The sequence below is a fragment of the Pseudorca crassidens genome, chromosome 2, assembly GCF_039906515.1.
Source record: "Pseudorca crassidens isolate mPseCra1 chromosome 2, mPseCra1.hap1, whole genome shotgun sequence".
NCBI classification, from domain to species: Eukaryota; Metazoa; Chordata; class Mammalia; order Artiodactyla; family Delphinidae; genus Pseudorca; species Pseudorca crassidens.
The window spans coordinates 180,836,087-180,853,273 of record NC_090297.1 but is presented as its reverse complement, the minus strand read 5'-3'; the positions used below and the strand labels follow the sequence as shown (position 1 = coordinate 180,853,273).

Sequence of the window (17,187 nt, the reverse complement as noted above, 5' to 3'; positions counted from 1 at the left end):
TCTTAATCATGGTGTACGATCCTTTTAATGTTTTGCTGGAGTTGGTTTGCTACTATTTTGTTGAGGATTTTTGCATCTATGTTCATCAGTGATATTGGCCTGTAATTTTCTTTTTGGTGGTATCTTTGTGTGGTTTTGGTTTCAGAGTGATGGTGGCCTCGTAGAATGAGCTCAAAAGTGTTCCTTCCTCTACAATTTTTTTGGAATAGTTTCAGAAGGTTAGGTGTTAACTCTTCTCTAAATGTTTGGTAGAACTCACCTGTGAAGCCACCTGGTCCTGGACTTTTGTTTGTTGGGAGTTTTTTAATTACTGATTCAATTGCAAGAATGGTAACTGGTCTGTTCATATTTCCTATTTCTTCCTGGTTCCAGTCTTGGGAGATTGTGACTTTCTGAGATTTGTCTATTTCTTCCAGGTTGTCCATTTTATTGGCATGTAGTTGCTTGTAGTTGTCTCTTATGATCCTTTGTATTTCTGTGGTGCCCATTGTAACTTTTCCTTTTTCATTTCTGATTCTATTGATTTGGGCCCTCTCTCTTTTTTTTCCTGATAAGTCTGGCTAAAGGTTTATCAATTTTGTTTATCTTTTCAAAGACCCAGTTTTTAATTTCATTGATCTTTTCTATTTTTTTTTAGTCTGTATTTCATTTATTTCTGCTCTAAACTTTATAATATTTTTCCTTGTACTAACTTTGGATTTTGATTGTTATTCTTTCTCTAGTTGCTTTAGCTGTAAGTTTAGGTTGTTTATTTGAGATTTTTCTTGTTTCCTGAGGTAAGACCGTACTGCTATAAACTTCCATCTTAGAACAGCTTTTGCCGTGTCCCATAGGCTTTGGTTTATCATGTTTTCATTCTCATTTGTCTCTAGGTATTTTTTGATTTCCTCTTTGATTTCTTCAGTGACCCATTAGTTGTTTAGTAGCATATTGTTTAGTCTCCATGCGTTTGCATTTTTTGCAGTTTTTTTTCTTGTAGTTGATTTCTAGTCTCAGCATTTTGGTTAGAAAAGATGCTTGATATGATTTCAATTTTCTTAAATTTGCTGAGGCTTGTCTTGTGGCCTAGCATGTGATCAATCCTGGAGAATGTGCCATGTGCCTTTGCAAAGAATGTGTATTCTGTGGCTTTTGGGTGGAATGCTCTATAAATATCAGTTAAGCCCATTTGGTCTAATGCATTATTTAAGTACTACGTATCCTTATTGATTTTCTGTCTGGATGATCTGTCCATTGATGTAAGTGGGGTGTTAAAGTCCCCCACTATTATTGTGTTACTGTTCATTTCTCCTTTCATAGCTGTTAATATTTGCCTGTGCATTGAGGTGTTCCTATGTTGGGTACATATATATTTACAATTGTTATATCTTCATATTGGATTGATCCCTTGATCATTATGTGGTGTCCATAGCTCTCCACCTCTCCTGAATGCAAGCCCACCTGCCTTCAAAGCCAGACATTCTGGGGCTTGTCTTCCCAGTGTAGCATTCCCAGCTGAGGAGGCTGATGTGGGACTCAGACCCCTCACTCCTTTGGAGGAAGCTCTGCAATTTTGATTATCCTGCTATTTGTGGGTAGCTTACCTGGGAGTGTGGGTTTTGACTAATACAGCATTTCTGCCCCTCCTACCCATCTTGTTGTGTTTCCTTCTTTATATCTTTAGTTGTAGGAGATCTTTTCTGCTGGTCTTCAGGTTGTTCTCATCAACAGTTGCTGTGTAAATAGTTGTAGTTTTGGTGTGTCTGTGGCAGAAAGTGAGCTCAGGGGCTTCCTACTCCACCATCGTAGCTACCTCTTGTTTTGTTCATCTTTGAATCTCCAGTTCTTAGCACAACATCTGTCTTACAGTAGATACTTAGTAGCTTTGTGTTGAATGAAACTGAATAGAATATCACTAGTCAAGACGGAAGAACCTTGGAAAGGTCTTATACCTCTCTGTTAACTCTCACATGAGTCTGATAAATTAACTAGCCCTTCATTTGGAGATGGCTGTCCATTAAATATTCACACCAGGCATGCAAAACTGAAAATAGAAGGAATGGTGTTGAGCTTAGTAGCAGTAAAACTAAAAGTCTGAAACTAACTCTGAAGTTATGACGGAAGTGGGATGGAAAGAAGCAAGCAGTCAGGAACTTGTTTCTAAAACTCAAATCCCAGGAGGAGGTTAATCCTGTAGTCATTTCTGCATGAATTATGGGTAAAGGTTCTCAAATTACAGTACAGGAAGGTATTGTTACATGTACTTTGGAAATGAATGTAAATGTGAAACTTTTTATTAAGCATAATTTCTTCCTTTACATATTTTTGTCCATTAATAAAGTGTTAACAGTAGAGATTATTGTGTATTTTAAGATTTAAACTGAACAATATATACAAGCAACTGGCATTTCATTTGTTCCGATAATTGCTCTACACATTTCTTTAATGATTTTGAAAACGTTAGCATAATGGGAAAAATTTAGAAGTTGTTTAAAGCTTATTTGTGCTTCAATTATTTGATAGAATCATGGCCATACTTGACCTTTGGCACACTGGTAAGTAAGTCATGTTCTCATTTTTTGATATCGTGAATACTTTAAATGACATGGTCAGCAACGTTAGAATTTCAACATAATTCGTTGCATCTTTTTTTGTGATTTGTCTTGGGTGCCCTTGATTGCGGGATGAATCTTTTTTGTAATCCTTCTCCTCCTGTCACATTTTTTTTTTTTTTAATTAGAGGCTTTATTTATTTATTTATTTTCGGTATGCGGGCCTCTCCCTGTTGTGGCCTCTCCCGTTGCGGAGCACAGGCTCCGGACGCTCAGGCTCAGCGGCCATGGCTCATGGGCCCAGCTGCTCCGCGGCATGTGGGATCTTCCCGGACTGGGGCACGAACCCGCGTCCCCTGCATCAGCAGGCGGACTCTCAACCACTGTGCCACCAGGGAAGCCCCTCCTGTCACATTTTGAATGTCACCAGGCCAGTATTTATATAATTGTATATATAGATTGTATAATTATATATATCATTGTATATAATTTATATAATTCTCCCTTCCCACCCTTTCCATCCATTATACCTCCCTCCACATGAGAGGACATTATGCCTCCCTGGACAGTAAAACAATCTCCTTTCAGGATAATCGACTCCTTTCAGAAATTTCTGTGTTCTGTGTTTTGTGCAATATTCTCTACCCCACCATTTCTCCTCCTAGGTAAGATTTCAGATGTTATGTTTGATTTCAATTAATTATGTTGTATTTAGCAAATGCAAGACATTTGGTGACTTTTTTTTCATTAAATGAGCAAAGTGAATAATTCTGCTGTTGAGAATGAATGTGAGGGAAGTATTATTATAGGTACTGGTTTTAAAGTCAGACTTGTATGTTCCAGATATGTTTGAATGATTCAGAAAATGTGCATTTTGAACAACCTCATTTTGGGTTGGGGAGTGCTAAAAGTCTTGGAGGTCTGGACATTCATGAAATTGTCAACAAAAGAATGGGTTGGGGTGTAAGGGGAGGAGGACACCCTTTAGACAGCATCAAATCAGTGTATTTAACTTAACTTCAGTGAATCAATACGTAGAATGTGAGAGTCGGGGAATTTACCAGAGATCCAGGAGCCACCAGCTAACTCAGTTTGCTGAGTTTTGGGTGGAAGAAGAAGGAAGAAAATGATCAAGGAGTGGATTTTAAACTCAGAACAGAAGAATTTATGTTGAAAAGTAAATAGTACCAGGCAAGAAAAAGTCAGATGACGTGTCCTCTCACAGGTTACAAAGGGCGATCATGCTGATATAGGAGGACTGGGACACAACAGTTCGTGGGGGAAAATGGCTACGTCTGCGTAAGGATGTTTACCTTATCCTGCCAGTTTCTTGCTAGACAGAGTTTCACCATCCACATGCCTCTGCAGGTCACCAGTTAGAGTCCTGTGTGCGTGTCTGTCTTGGAGGATCCTGGGGCAGCCAGGCCCCCGTCTCTGTCCTGAGCCTGGGCAGCCCTCTGGGGCAGGTGGAGAGCATCGCTTGAACTCTTGGAGGGAGTTGGTGCACGTGCTTGGGAAGGTGGTCTGGACAGAAGAGAGGACTCTGAAGACGTGAGGGGGGCAGTAGGAGAGCCTAACCTCCTAGTGCGCTTGAGGAGACTGAAACTTCTGGGAAGTGCTGAGCACGGCGGGAGCTGAGTTACTGTCACTGCTAGTGAGGGTGGCAGAGTCACCTGTGGGATCCAGGTCGGGGTAAGGGGACAGTGCTGCTGGGTGAGGCAGCTGCTGGCCTAGGGACCTTTAGAGGATGCAAAAGAACATGCCACCACCCTCCTCCAGCAGCGGCCCTGCAGGAGGCGCTGCAGCCTGGGTGGGGCTCCAGCACCACCACTCCTGACAAGGAGGAGACACCTGTAAAGTCAGCACAGCCTAGAGAGACCCACCCTCCTCTACCCCTAATAGGTCACCTTCCAGGGAGGGGGGGTGCCCTTTATTATCTTGTCATAAAAAGGAAAGTGGAGATGACTAATTGATATCTCTTATCAAAATAAGAAAAAGCAACTTTGCCCCAAGAACATTATGGGGATTGGAGTTTCAGAGGTTCTAGAGGGGGCTTTGAGTTAATGAGTTTTTACTAATAAACACCAGAAGAATATGGTCCGCAAAAGAGGGTTACACTCAGAAATTTAGTGGGAAACATACATTTGTTCTCTATGTCTGTGACTCTATTTCTGCTTTGCAAATAGGTTCATCTGTACCATTTTTTCTAGATTCCACATATATGCGTTAATATGTGATATTTGTTTTTCTCTGACTTACTTCACTCTGTATGACAGTCTCTAGGTCCATCCACGTCTCTACAAATGACCCAATTTTGTTCCTTTTTATGGCTAATATCCCATTGTCTATATGTTCCACATCTTCTTTATCCATTCATCTGTCAATGGACACTTAGGTTGCTTCCATGTCCATGTATGGACACCTAGAGGAGAAGGGGGGTGGGATGAATTGGGAAATTGGGATTGACACATACACACTACTATGTATAAAATAGATAACTAATGAGAACCTACTGTATAGCACAGGGAACTCTACTCAGTGCTCTGTGGTGACCTAAATGGGAAGGAAATCCAAAAATGAGGGGATATATGCATACATATAGCTGATTCACTTCACTGTACAGCAGAAACTAACACAACATTGTAAAGCAGCTATATCCCAATTAAAAAAAAGTTTAGTGGGAAACAGAAGTTACAACACACAGTTGGATTAAACACAGTTGGTCAGAAAGTTCATATTTATGTCCAGTGCCCCATTTCTTCAATTATTTCTTCAAATAATTAATGGTCACAAATACCTGTTTTTGTTTTTTTTAAATAAAGAGAGCTGTTTCTGGAGAGAAATGATACTTACTGGATTATAAATCTTACTCCACAGCTGAGGACAGAGACTTGATAATTCCTCCACACACCCTGACCAGCATCTGATAGCAGTAAAGAGAAATTGTTATAGTCTTAAGGAGAAGATAGTAAACCGACTTTAAGAACTGAATTTTGGATATATAACTTGTAACAGTGATGAAAAATACCACAGCAACCCAATAATCTGTTTTTATTTTGTCTGTATAATTGATTAAATAACGTGAAGTCTGTTTGCTTAGTCTATTGTCAGCAATGGCTTTCATGCAAGGTGACTATTTTTGATCAAGTTTATTCCTGAATACTACTGGGATCTACCTTGAATGCTGAGCTAAGAATTGATCTACCATCTTGAAGCATTTCCCACCTAGCTTCATTTTTTCTAGTTTTAATTTCTGGGTCAGAGAACACAGAAAGAAACACCCTCTGAGAAGAGGTCCAATCATCCTCTTTAAAACAAACTGAGAATATTTATTACACAGGTTTTAAGATTAACTAACTATTCATGGCAACAGCGTGTTTATTTTTATAGCCCTTCTGAGTCTTTTACAATTGTCTCATCTCTGGACTAGTAACCCTTGAGGGCAGATGTTAGATCTACTGAAATGCATTCAGAAGGTCAAAACAATATTCATGTAAGTTACTGGAACTCCATTAAATCTAAATAAATGTAATTTTATCACATGGACGTATTTGGCTAGTTTCTTCAAGAGAGAGGTGCTGGAATTAATTTGTATTTCGTTTCAAATGATTTAAAGTGGCTTCTACCAATTCAGATGACAATATCATATTTTACTTTCTAATTGAAAACAATATTTTCTTTATTCTTTTTTTCCCATGACAAGGCCTCCCATTCTACCAAAGTAATAATATTCTACCAAATGCTAAATAAGCCGACATAATTGGAATCTCCTCTAATCAGTGATTCTGGTCATTAGATGCTTCAGATACTTAATAACTGTTAAATTGATCATCCTTGCTCCTCTTCAAGTCTGGAATATTTAAGTCCTATTACTGCAGGTTCAATAATTGAACTACATTAGTACTTAGTAGTGCAGGGATATTGAATTGAAATCCATGTACTGTTCAGATCACCAGGCAAGAGGACCTTTTGGCTTCTCTTCTGTCTATCAGAGAATTAAATACCAATTCATTCGAAAAACAGCAAAGACTTTTAGAAAAAAATTGAGCTTGAGTTCATGTGGGGATACCTATATTCCAGATCTCAGAGATTTAATAATTTTGGGAACCTCATAAAAGCAACCTTAAGAGTTAGGCTTAACTGACCTTTTTCATATGACAAAGTATTTTCAAATTAAACCTCCTCTTGGTGGTTAGTATTTAGTTATTTACCTTTTTGCACAATTAAACATCCCAAAATTATTCAAATGGAGAGCAATTTTTGTGTTTGTTTTCTGGAAACAGGACTGGCCTGGCAAAATAAGGTTTCTGAATGACCTCTGGGGAAGCTCACCTAGAAGGTATCTGTGGATACCTGTCCCCGGCAGTAAAAGGCTTTTGGATGTTGATTGTGTCACTGAATGAGTTGACCTATGACATCTCCAAATCCATGACATGAAGGGCTGAGTCACAACAGGGTTCAGGAGCACCTATGCTTTGGGGACTTTTACCAACACACATACTTGTTTCCATTTGGTGTTTACTTTATTTCAGCCTGAATAAACTTCAGTTTTGGAGCCTCGAGCTGCAAACCATGAACACCTCCAGGAGGTGCTTCTTAGAGCTGGGAGAGGTGGATTCGGGAGCAGTTTTCAAGGATAGTTTGTCACCCAACCCCATGGCTGGTTCTTAAAGCGGCTGTCCTCAGGCAGGTACTGCCAAATATATTTGATGGATGTCGTTCCCAGGTTTCTGGGACCACATAAAGCAAAGCCTGGGCACCAAAATTACAGAAGAATGGGCTTAAATGGGAGACTTGCATTTTTGACATCGCTTTTCAATGCAATGCACAGCAGTAAAAGTTGCTGGAAGCCGGTTAAAATGTGAAAGGTCATATTCACTCCAGAATTAAGGGAAGTTTCATGATTTGAATCATATCCCTGTCGAGCATAAAACCAGGTAAAGTTGGCTAGCTAATCATCATCAAAAGGACGATTTAAACCGAGAAAGATTTAAACTCAGTCTTTCTTGCTGGTGATGATTGTAGATGACTGTGATTCCTTAACACAAGAGGTTTAAGGAGTAATGCTAAAAGGCTGGGTAAAAAAAAGTACTCTCTGTAAAGAAAACTTGTTTTTGTTTTCTTTCATTCTTATCGTCAGTTGTTTGGGGGACTGAGAGACCTGCGCCCTTTGATTTATTTTCTGACCGTTTTATTGAGGACATACAGGTGGTCTATACAGTTCATGCCAGTCTTACAGATGAAGTGATTTCTCCAGTCGGATGGGGCTGCCATCACAGGGGCAATCTGAGACATGAGAACGACATGAAGAAGTAACCTTTCTTTGCACGAAATCTGCTTATTTTACAAATACATCATAAGATGGATGGGAAGGGGGTTTGAGGAGCAGTTACCCACGGCATTGGTTTGGCAGACCGATGAGTAGGAGGTGGGAGCCTGTTTTTTCAGGCTAAGTTCATGTCACCTGGATGGGGCAGAGCAGAGACTTAAACCTATGTTTGTCTCCAAAGGCTCTTAAAGTGAAGATAAAAGTTCCTCTTTCAGAGAGCTGTCGTAAGGTTTAAATGAGCCGGGATGCATGCAGAGTAGCTAAATATAGTCCTGGCCCTTAGCCAGAGCTCCCCAAAGGATCCCTCACTGTCCTTGTAATAATGGAAGCGTTCATTACATTGACCCCTTCTAGTTCCGCCTCTAGGTACGATACCAGTTACTCTTCAATAACTGCAGCTAATACTGATTGATAATGATAATAATTGTGCTACCCAGGGCCAAACTCTGGGATCACACCTTCCTCTGTCTGAGATGAAGGCCTGTTAAACAGTGATCATTTATGGAAGTAAAATAGGGCAGGTTTGACGGCTGGTTTAAGTTACAGTCGTTTGTCATTTCCTGCTGCCCTTTGCACTCACTGCGCCTACAGGAGCCGTGTGAGAGGAGAAGGCCCCTTGAAGGAGCCTTCCTGTCCCTCCTTATAAACACACACCAGATGTGCCTTTTGCATTGGCTGCCCGGCCAGGGTTCGCCCAGGGCAGGAAGCGGGACAGCTCTGTCCCCTTTACACCCCAGCCCCCAAGCCTGTAGATGGCTGTCCTTCCACCCCTGGAAGGACAGGGGACCCTCAACCACCCAGACCAGGGCTTGGAGTGAATGGATTCTCACCATATTTCCCACTCTGAGAGAAATCAGCATGCGTTTGTCATCTTTTATTAATATTAGGCTAATTATCCTCACTCTGAAGATGAATACTGCATGGCCCACTGGTTCCCAGAGCAGCAGTTTTGCAAGCAAAGGAATTAGAAGCAGATGAGTCCTGCATCCTGCTGTGTTCTTTGGTTTGCCTTTTTGGTGTGGACAGGTGTGTCTCAGTCACCAACCACCATGTAACAAATCAACCTAAACCTTAGTGATGTCAAACAATGATTTATGATTTCTCTTTGATTCCGTGGCTTGATGGGGTTGTTCCTCTGCTGGTTTCACAGGGGTCACCATGTGGCTGCATCCAGCAGGGAGGGTGGCTGGGAGCCTGGCAGAGCTGAGCCTCTCTCCAGTTGGTACATTCACTCCAGACTTCACAGCATGGAAGTCTCAGGACAACCATCTAAGGGAAGGAAAAAAACCTGCAAGTCTCTTGCACCTAGCATCATTTCCATGACATGCTGTTGGTCAAAGTAAGTCACAAAGGCAGCCCTGACTCAGGGGATGGCAAACAGACCCATCTCCTGAGAGGAGCAGTGGCAAGCACAGTACAAACAAGCACGAGAGGAATTGTTTCCACCATCTCTGAAACCAAGCTAACACAAATTGCAAAAATACACATGATGTGAATGTTGCATCATTTGCAAATATTTTCTCCCCTTCTGTAGGTTGTCTTTTTGTTTTGTTTAAGGTTTCCTTTGCTGTGCAAAAGCTTTTAAGTTTAATTAGGTCTCATTTGTTTATTTTTGGTTTTATTTCCATTGCTTTAGGAGATGGATCCAAAAAAATATTGCTGTGATTTACGTCAGAGGTCTTTAATCCATTTTGAGTTTATTTTTGTGTATGGTGTTAGGGAGTGTTCTAATTTCATTCTTTTACATGTAGCTGTCCAGTTTACCCAGCACCACTTATTGAAGAGACTGTCTTTTCTCCACTGTGTATTCTTGCCTCCTTTGTCATAGATTAATTGACCATAGGTGTGTGGGTTTATTTCTGGGCTTTCTATCCTGCTCCATTGATCTATATGTTTGTTTTTGTGCCAGCACCATACTGTTTTGATTACTGTATCTTTGTAGGGTAGTCTGAAGCCAGGGAGTATGATTCCTCCAGCTCTGTTCTTCTTTCTCAAGATTGTTTTGGCTATTTGGGGTCTTTTGTGTTTCCATAAAAATTAAAAAAAATTTTTGTTCCAGTTTTGGGATTAATTTCAAAAATATACATAGAGCTCATACACCTTAAAAAAAAAAAAAAAAAAAAACCCAATCAAAAATGGGCAAAAGACCTAAATAGACATGTCTCCAAAGAAGACATACAGATGGCCAGCAGGCACATGAAAAGATGCTCAAAATCACTAATTATTAGAGAAATGCAAGTCAAAGTTACAATGAGGTATCATCTCACACCAGTCAGAATGGCCATCATTAAAATATCTACAAGTAATAAATGCTGGAGAGGGTGTGGAGAAAAGGAAACCCTCATACACTGTTGGTGGGAATGTAAATTGATACAGCCACTGTGGAGAACAGTATGGAGGTTCCTTCAAAAACTGAAAATAGAGTTACAATATGATCCTGCAATCCCACTCCTGGATATATACATCAGGAGTAAACTAAAAGATACATGCACCCCAATGTTCATAGTAGCACTATTTACAATAGCCAAGGCATGGAAGCAACCTAAATGTCTGTCAACAGATGAATGGATAAAGAAGATGTGGTATATATATACAATGGAATATTACTAAGCCATAATAAAAGAAGGAAATAATGCCATTTGAAGCAAGATGGATGGGCCTAGAGACTATCATTCTAAGTGAAGTAAGTCAGAAAGAGAAAGAAAAATATATGATATCACTTTATTTGTATCTAAAAAATGATACAAATAAACTTATTTACAAGACAGAAATAGACTCACAAATATAGAAATATAGAAAACAAACTTATGGTCACCAAAGTGGATAGTGGGGGGGGGGGGGCGGTAAATTAGGAGTTTGGGAGCAGCACATACACACTACTATATATAAAATAGGTAAATAACAAGGACTTACTGTATAGCGTAGGGAACTATGTTCAATATCTTGTAATAATCTATAATGGAAAAGAATCTGAAAAAGAATATATATATATATATATATATATATATATATATATATATATATACTATAATACATATTATATATATATATCTGAATCACTGTGCTGTCACCTGAAACTAACACAACATTGTAAATTAACAATACTACTATAAAAAAAAAGTTAATTAAAAAAAGTCACCCCAACATTGGTGATGCAATTACTAGACTTTTCTACTTAAGGTGAGATTTATCTTGTTAAAGATGATTCAGTACAAATACTCCATAGGGCTAACTTGGAAGCATTCTGACATAAGATATTGTATATCTAGTTTGTTCAAAGATGCAGATTTGACTTGCTGGGCTAGTCAGTAAGTAACCTCCTATATGTTTGGCACGTCCACATGGAATCATTCATTTATTAATGCCTGCATGCATTCATTCATATATATATTTGAACATGCATTCCTATGTGAAGCCCTGAACTAGGCACTGGAGGAGGGTGAGTAGCCAGATTAGTTAGACATCTTTTCTACCCTTAAAGTATTACCATTGACAGTTATCTTTTTCTTCTTACCCTTGCTGATCCCAACAGGACCAACTTCTCCTCTGTGATTCTTTTTAGTTTGTAGTTTTTTAGTCAGCTACTTTTTTTTTTTCTTTAAGCAAGAGCTCTTTTTGTCCTGTCCATATAAGCCTCTATTAAGAAGTTGTAACTCTAATGGGATGTAAATGTAAAGAAAACGTCTTATGGCATACTCCACATGCAGACACCCAGAGACATCCATTTTCTTCGACAAACACTTAAAACAATATGAAAAATTGAGGAAAGCCAAAGATTAAGCCATTAATAGCTACAAAGCTATTACAGTTTAGTAGCAGGAACATCCAATGACAAGTCACACAAATCTTGGGCACTTTGGGATTTTGCTGGTGGCAGGCACAAATAACATTCATTTACTATTTGTACATTTATGCAGAAAATATTCATTCTGTTTTTATTGTACATTAGGCCTGTTTTAAATGAGGGATTTTGCAGTGAAAGAAGAAAAACAAAGTTCTTGTCCCCATGTAACTTAAACTTTAGTCAGGAGAAACAGACAGCAAAAATTGTGTGATTTGTCAGGTAGTGATAAACAGTATGGAAAAAAAATAAAGCAGAGGAAGATGAGGGAAAACCAGCGAAGAGTCTGAGAGGGGCTGGACGGTGGGGTAAAAGGAAAATCAGGAAGAAATGGTGTCCCATTGGGTGGCAAGTATTTCAAGAATGGAATGACCGCTGTTTCAAAGGCTGCTGAAGTCTGAGGATGGGCTGTTGTGTTTGGTAACGTGTCCATTGGTGACCCTGACACGAGCTCTTTCGTGGGGTGGTGCAGAGAAAAGCCAAATTAGTTTGATTTCAAGAGAGAATGGGAGGAGAGGAAGGGGAGACAGAGAATATAAAACTCTCCTATGGACGTTTTGCTGACGGGCATAGTGAGGAACGGGATGGTAATTGGAGGGAGATGGGGCCACAGAAGGTAATTTTTTACGGTAGAAAATATGGCAGCATGTTTGGTGCTATTGGAAATGATCTAGTACGGTGGGAATGTTGATGATGTGGAAGGTAGAGGGGCGATTTCTGGAGTGGTGTCCTTGAGTAGTTGAGGAGCATGGCTTGCTATAGAACATATATAAAAATTCATGTTATTAATTTTTAAGCATATATCCAAAGTCTATCGGGTTGGCCAAAAAGTGCGTTCGGGTTTTTCCATAAGTTGGTACAGAAAAATCCGAGCGAACTTTTTGGCCAAACCAATATATGCATACATTTAAATTTTTTATTTATATACTACTTTAACAGCATGCTATATGCATTTCAAAACACATATAAAAATCTAATTAAATCTTTGGAGGAAAAAATACATAAACAGAAGGCCCAGTATTTTCCCTCCAAACCACACAGATAGTCCTACACACATGCTCGTTGAGGTGCGTGCACTGTACTTTGGGGTTCTTACCTTTAGACAAGGTCACTGTCTGACACTGACTTATCAAAAAGCAGTTGGAAGGAAAAAGCTTGGTCCTTCAGGTTTGAGAACACGAGGTTTCCTTTTATTCTGTTTTCTGCCTCGGAAAGTGTTTCGACCTTAAGCAACACCTTACAGAGGGCAAGGACTTCAAACATAGCGCTCGGGGTGATTTAGTTAAAACGTTCTTCAAATGCTCCTAGAGGTTACTTTTGTCACATGTAGTGTCACAAAATGCAAAAAAATACTCAGAAAGAGGAACAACCACATTTCAATTTTTATTTGTGGATGGTGAGTCGCTTTTTAACCACAGGTCTTTCCCATAACTTTCTCGAATCCATGACTGAAGGACAAAAAATGTGCATCTCCTCATAGGTACCAACTAAAACCTTTCGCTACAGGAAGAGTGAGAGATGTGTCTATTTTTTTTTTTCTGTAGTTTCTGTGTGAAAAAAATGCAGTTGCCAGCTGATGGGCAAACTAAAAACGTGTCCCCAAGTTGCAAAGAGTACAGAGTGTAAATGTCAGGCACTGGAGCTTTTCCCAGAAGTCGCATCCTCAGGAAGGTATTTTTCCTAATTATGAGGCTGAAATTATTGGCACAAGAAACACTGTTCCGTGATTGGCTAACATAATACAATAAAACAATGGTGTCAAGTTGAACCACTATGAACATCCATACAGTGGTCAAAGGAGTCCTTCCCACGGTTTCAGTGTGGTCCCAGTTGTAACCTGATGTCTCCAGGTTTGTCAGAAAAACACTCAGGTACAAGTGTCCCATTCGCAGCGTGTGGATCTCTTCCTCTAGAGACAGGATGGTCCTAAATCAGCCTTTCCATTGCAGGGGGAGCCGTCATGCTCCACATCTCCACGCGAGAGCCATCCTTTTCCTGACGGCTCGGGCTGTAGGACCCCTGAGTTGCCCTTTTGTTGGAGGCAACGACGGAGGCCACCACTGCCAGGAAGAGGATCAACAACAAGGCTAAAGTCACTGAACCGATGGCGGCGAAGACGTCTGAGAGCAAGTCGTCTGCCAACTGCAAGGATAGAAATAATTGTGATGTGAGTTACAGAGCAAAGGAGAACGTCCAGGTCAAGGAACTACCCTGGAATGGAAACCAAGCAGAGCGCAGGTGCCACTCAGTGCTGGAGAAAGATCAAGGTGTGGAAGGAAAGTCAGGTGTCCTTATTCCAAGATCATGAGAATGTGACTGTCTCTAGAGTCCAAGGTCTAGAGTCAGAAAGTGAGGCAGGAGACACCTACTGTGTCTACTCTGTGTCTTAATTTCAGTGACTGAGGTCATTTGTGTGACATCAAGGCCAAAGGATGAACCCGCACGTTTATTTGTAAAATAGTTCTGCATCTATAGAGATGTATGGCTCACAGTCCTTTGACTCCCTTGCAAAAAGTTCTGATTTTGCACTGAAAAAAAATTGTTGTTTTACAGCCTTTCTCGGGAAAGGAAGAAAATTAAATTAGTTGGGTCTCATGGGAAAGATCTTGAGACATAGGCTGGGCTGCAATGAGCTGGTTTCCACAGTCATCACTTTGACTTGGATTCGATGTGACAATTGAATGGTTGTGAAAACACACGTGCGCCACATGGAACCAAACCTGGGAACAGAAAACTGCAGGCAGAGCCCCACATGGAGTAGCTGGGTCCTGGACTCTCAGGGGTGTGCCTTGGACAGAGTGGTTTGCCTAATGTTGATTCCAATGTGTTTGCCAAGCACTTTTTTAGCAATGGGTAAAATGAAACTGATTTAGTTGCATAGAAATATTAAAGACAGGACACAGTTGCTATTTGAATTTTTAACAGGTTTTCAAAGAAATATTTCTGTCAGGGTAAGTAAAAGCAGAAGTAAATTAGTTTACCTTCTCATTTAGCTTTCTCTAGGACCCATTCCCTGTTACCTAACCAAGCTACTGTTATAAATGTAATCTTTCTTAGTTTGACATCCTAGGGAATTTTAAACACCTTTGTTTTCCTTTGTGTTTTTACTTTGCTTTTGTTGTTCACTGTGCTTTGATTTAGCCATTATATAATTAATATAATCCTTTAATACTGTATCTCTTCATAATATTGTCTTGGGTTTACTCACTATGAGCCTTGTTTGAATGTGCTTCATTAGTTTCCTCATTCATTCAACAATGCTTATTGACTATCTGCTACAAACACTGAACTGAACTAGGAGATAAAAATAGAAGGTAAGTCAAAGTCTGAAATCTGGAGCTCAGACACGCACACACATATACACAGATAATCATACATTATAAACACGTTATGATAATGTCATAAATGAACTGCACAGGGGTGTAGGTAGAGTAATATTGGAATGTGGCATGTGATTACCTTTTGAAGGATAAGTGAACATTCAAATAGTTCGAGCGGGAAATTCTACTTGGATGAAACAATTTGAAATCAAAAGGGCAAGAGTATATAAAAGTCCTTAGAGCTTGGGGAAACAGTAGGAAATCCGGCGTGATGAAATGTATTGTCCATAAATGTGTACATTTGAGTGGGAAAAGGATTTTAAAAGTTGGTGAGAGACAGAACTACAAGGTAGATGAATCTGGACAAGAAATCTGAAGGCCACACTAAAATTCAGACTTGGTCCTGAGGTCAGTGGGAGCCAGTGAAGGTGTTTAAGTGAGAGCATGATATGATCAAGTCTGTGTTTCATTAAAACTTGGCTCTGGTAACAGGATGGAGGGTGGGTGGAAAGTGAAGGTGGGGCTGGAGGTGGAGGAAATAGGAGTTTATTGTATTAGTCGTGGTGAGATGACCTAGGTCTAAGTTTGCCAGTGGAGTGAGACTCGAAGAGGAAAAGGTGGAGAGAGACTTGGGAGGTGGAGCCAGTCCACGGCAGACTGTGTGAGCGAGGCTGGGGGGAGCGGAGGGAAGACAAGAATGGTCACCACAGGAGGTGACCCTGTTGGCTGGGGTCTCATTAGCTGGGATAAGATACACAGGAGCAGAAACAGGCGTGCATGGGAAGACTGCCTTTAGGCTGGGAAAAGCTAGTGTCAGGTTCCTGGGCAACATTCAGGTGTGCGCTGCTACTCTCCACATTATTGTCTAAAATTCTGGGTCACAGCAACTTTTCCAGTTATTGGAGAAAAAGCATATAGAGTTTCATAGAATTCACTCGTTCTTGAGAAAAATTGTTTACCTCAACTAGAGGGCAGGTTCTCCGGCCACACTGTGTGGCAATGACATCCTTTATCTGTAGGAATAACTGTGGGCTGGGACAGATGAATACAGCCATAGACCTGGCCTTGAAAGCTCAAGAGCCTGGGTCTCAGCAGGCAGATGGACCCCTTGGTGTTATCTGGGGACCTCTAGATTGTCTAACCCTCTTGTTCCTAGATGCTGAATTCTCCTTAATCTGTCCAGTAAACTGTGTCATCTTTGGGAGTCAATGGTTGTTCTGCTGGGTGGGTGAGTTGGGAGGGTCCACACCCACACAGAGAGGAGACGGATCACTTGGTTTGCCTCTGTTTTCTAAACTTCTCCGGCGTCTTCTCATTTGGGCTGAGAATGATTGCACGGGGAAAGCTAATGCCGCCCAGACCCTCGCCCCTGCCACCCTGCAGCTGGAGAGGGAGGGGACATGGCAGGTGTAGGCGCTGAGTTCTCGTTGGGACCCCAGTTCTGGCAGAACCAGAGGACTGATCCGCTTCACTTATCTCGGGACCTGCGGGGAACCAAGGCTCTTGTCTGTAGAGGCTCCACTGCTCTCAGCAATGTGGAGAGAATGGAAGGGCCAGCTCCAGACCTGAGAGAAACCCCCTGCCTCTACCGGCTGTGTGCTGAGTGGCGGGCCTCAGCCAGTCCCTGCAAGACACTGGGTTTGATCACCTGTAACACCAGATCCTAGCATCTACTCCCAGGGATGGGAGTCAGGAGACACAACACATGCAAAAGCCAAAGAGAATGTCCCAGAGTAAGTTCCCAGCACGGGAGAATGTGAGCAACCGTGAAGATGTGATGTATCACCTCGCTGACTTCATTCAATTCTGAAAGATGACGTAGAACTCCCTCAGTGCCTCGGGATACAACCCGGGAGCCAACCTACAAACCTAACACAGCAATTCCGAGCTTCAGATAAAGTTTTGGATGAAATGGCTGGCCTAGCGATATCAGATAGGGCGCGTCACTCGGCTTTGGTGGGGAGCTGAGGGAGTCAGTTTGAAATCGCCTCTGGAGGGCCCTTTGCTTTTGAATTCCCCTGGCTGAAAGGCCTTTTTTGCTCTGCTATTCTTCAACTGGGTTTAAAATACACAGCCCTGGAATGGATCCTTTGATAACTGAAACTGCTGGGACACAGAAACTGACAAGGCCGCCAGGTGTGGACCGTCCTGAAAAACAGCGTGAGT

At 41.0% G+C, this 17,187-nt stretch overlaps 1 protein-coding gene across 7 annotated transcripts in view; it reads right to left on the bottom strand.

Moving 5' to 3' along the window:
- Nucleotides 1-12,619: 12,619 nt before the first annotated feature.
- Nucleotides 12,620-17,187, bottom strand: part of CRB1 (crumbs cell polarity complex component 1) — a 267,978-nt gene continuing 263,410 nt past the window's right edge. For 3 of the 7 annotated variants that reach the window (XM_067729817.1, XM_067729820.1, XM_067729816.1), the window contains one exon: nucleotides 12,624-13,843. In XM_067729817.1, the coding sequence (XP_067585918.1) occupies nucleotides 13,628-13,843 (216 nt within the window). In that variant the 3' untranslated portion in view covers nucleotides 12,624-13,627. Of the gene's footprint in view, nucleotides 13,844-17,187 lie in introns of all 7 variants that reach the window. The other 4 variants (XM_067729815.1, XM_067729818.1, XM_067729819.1 and 1 more) reach the window with 3 other exon arrangements.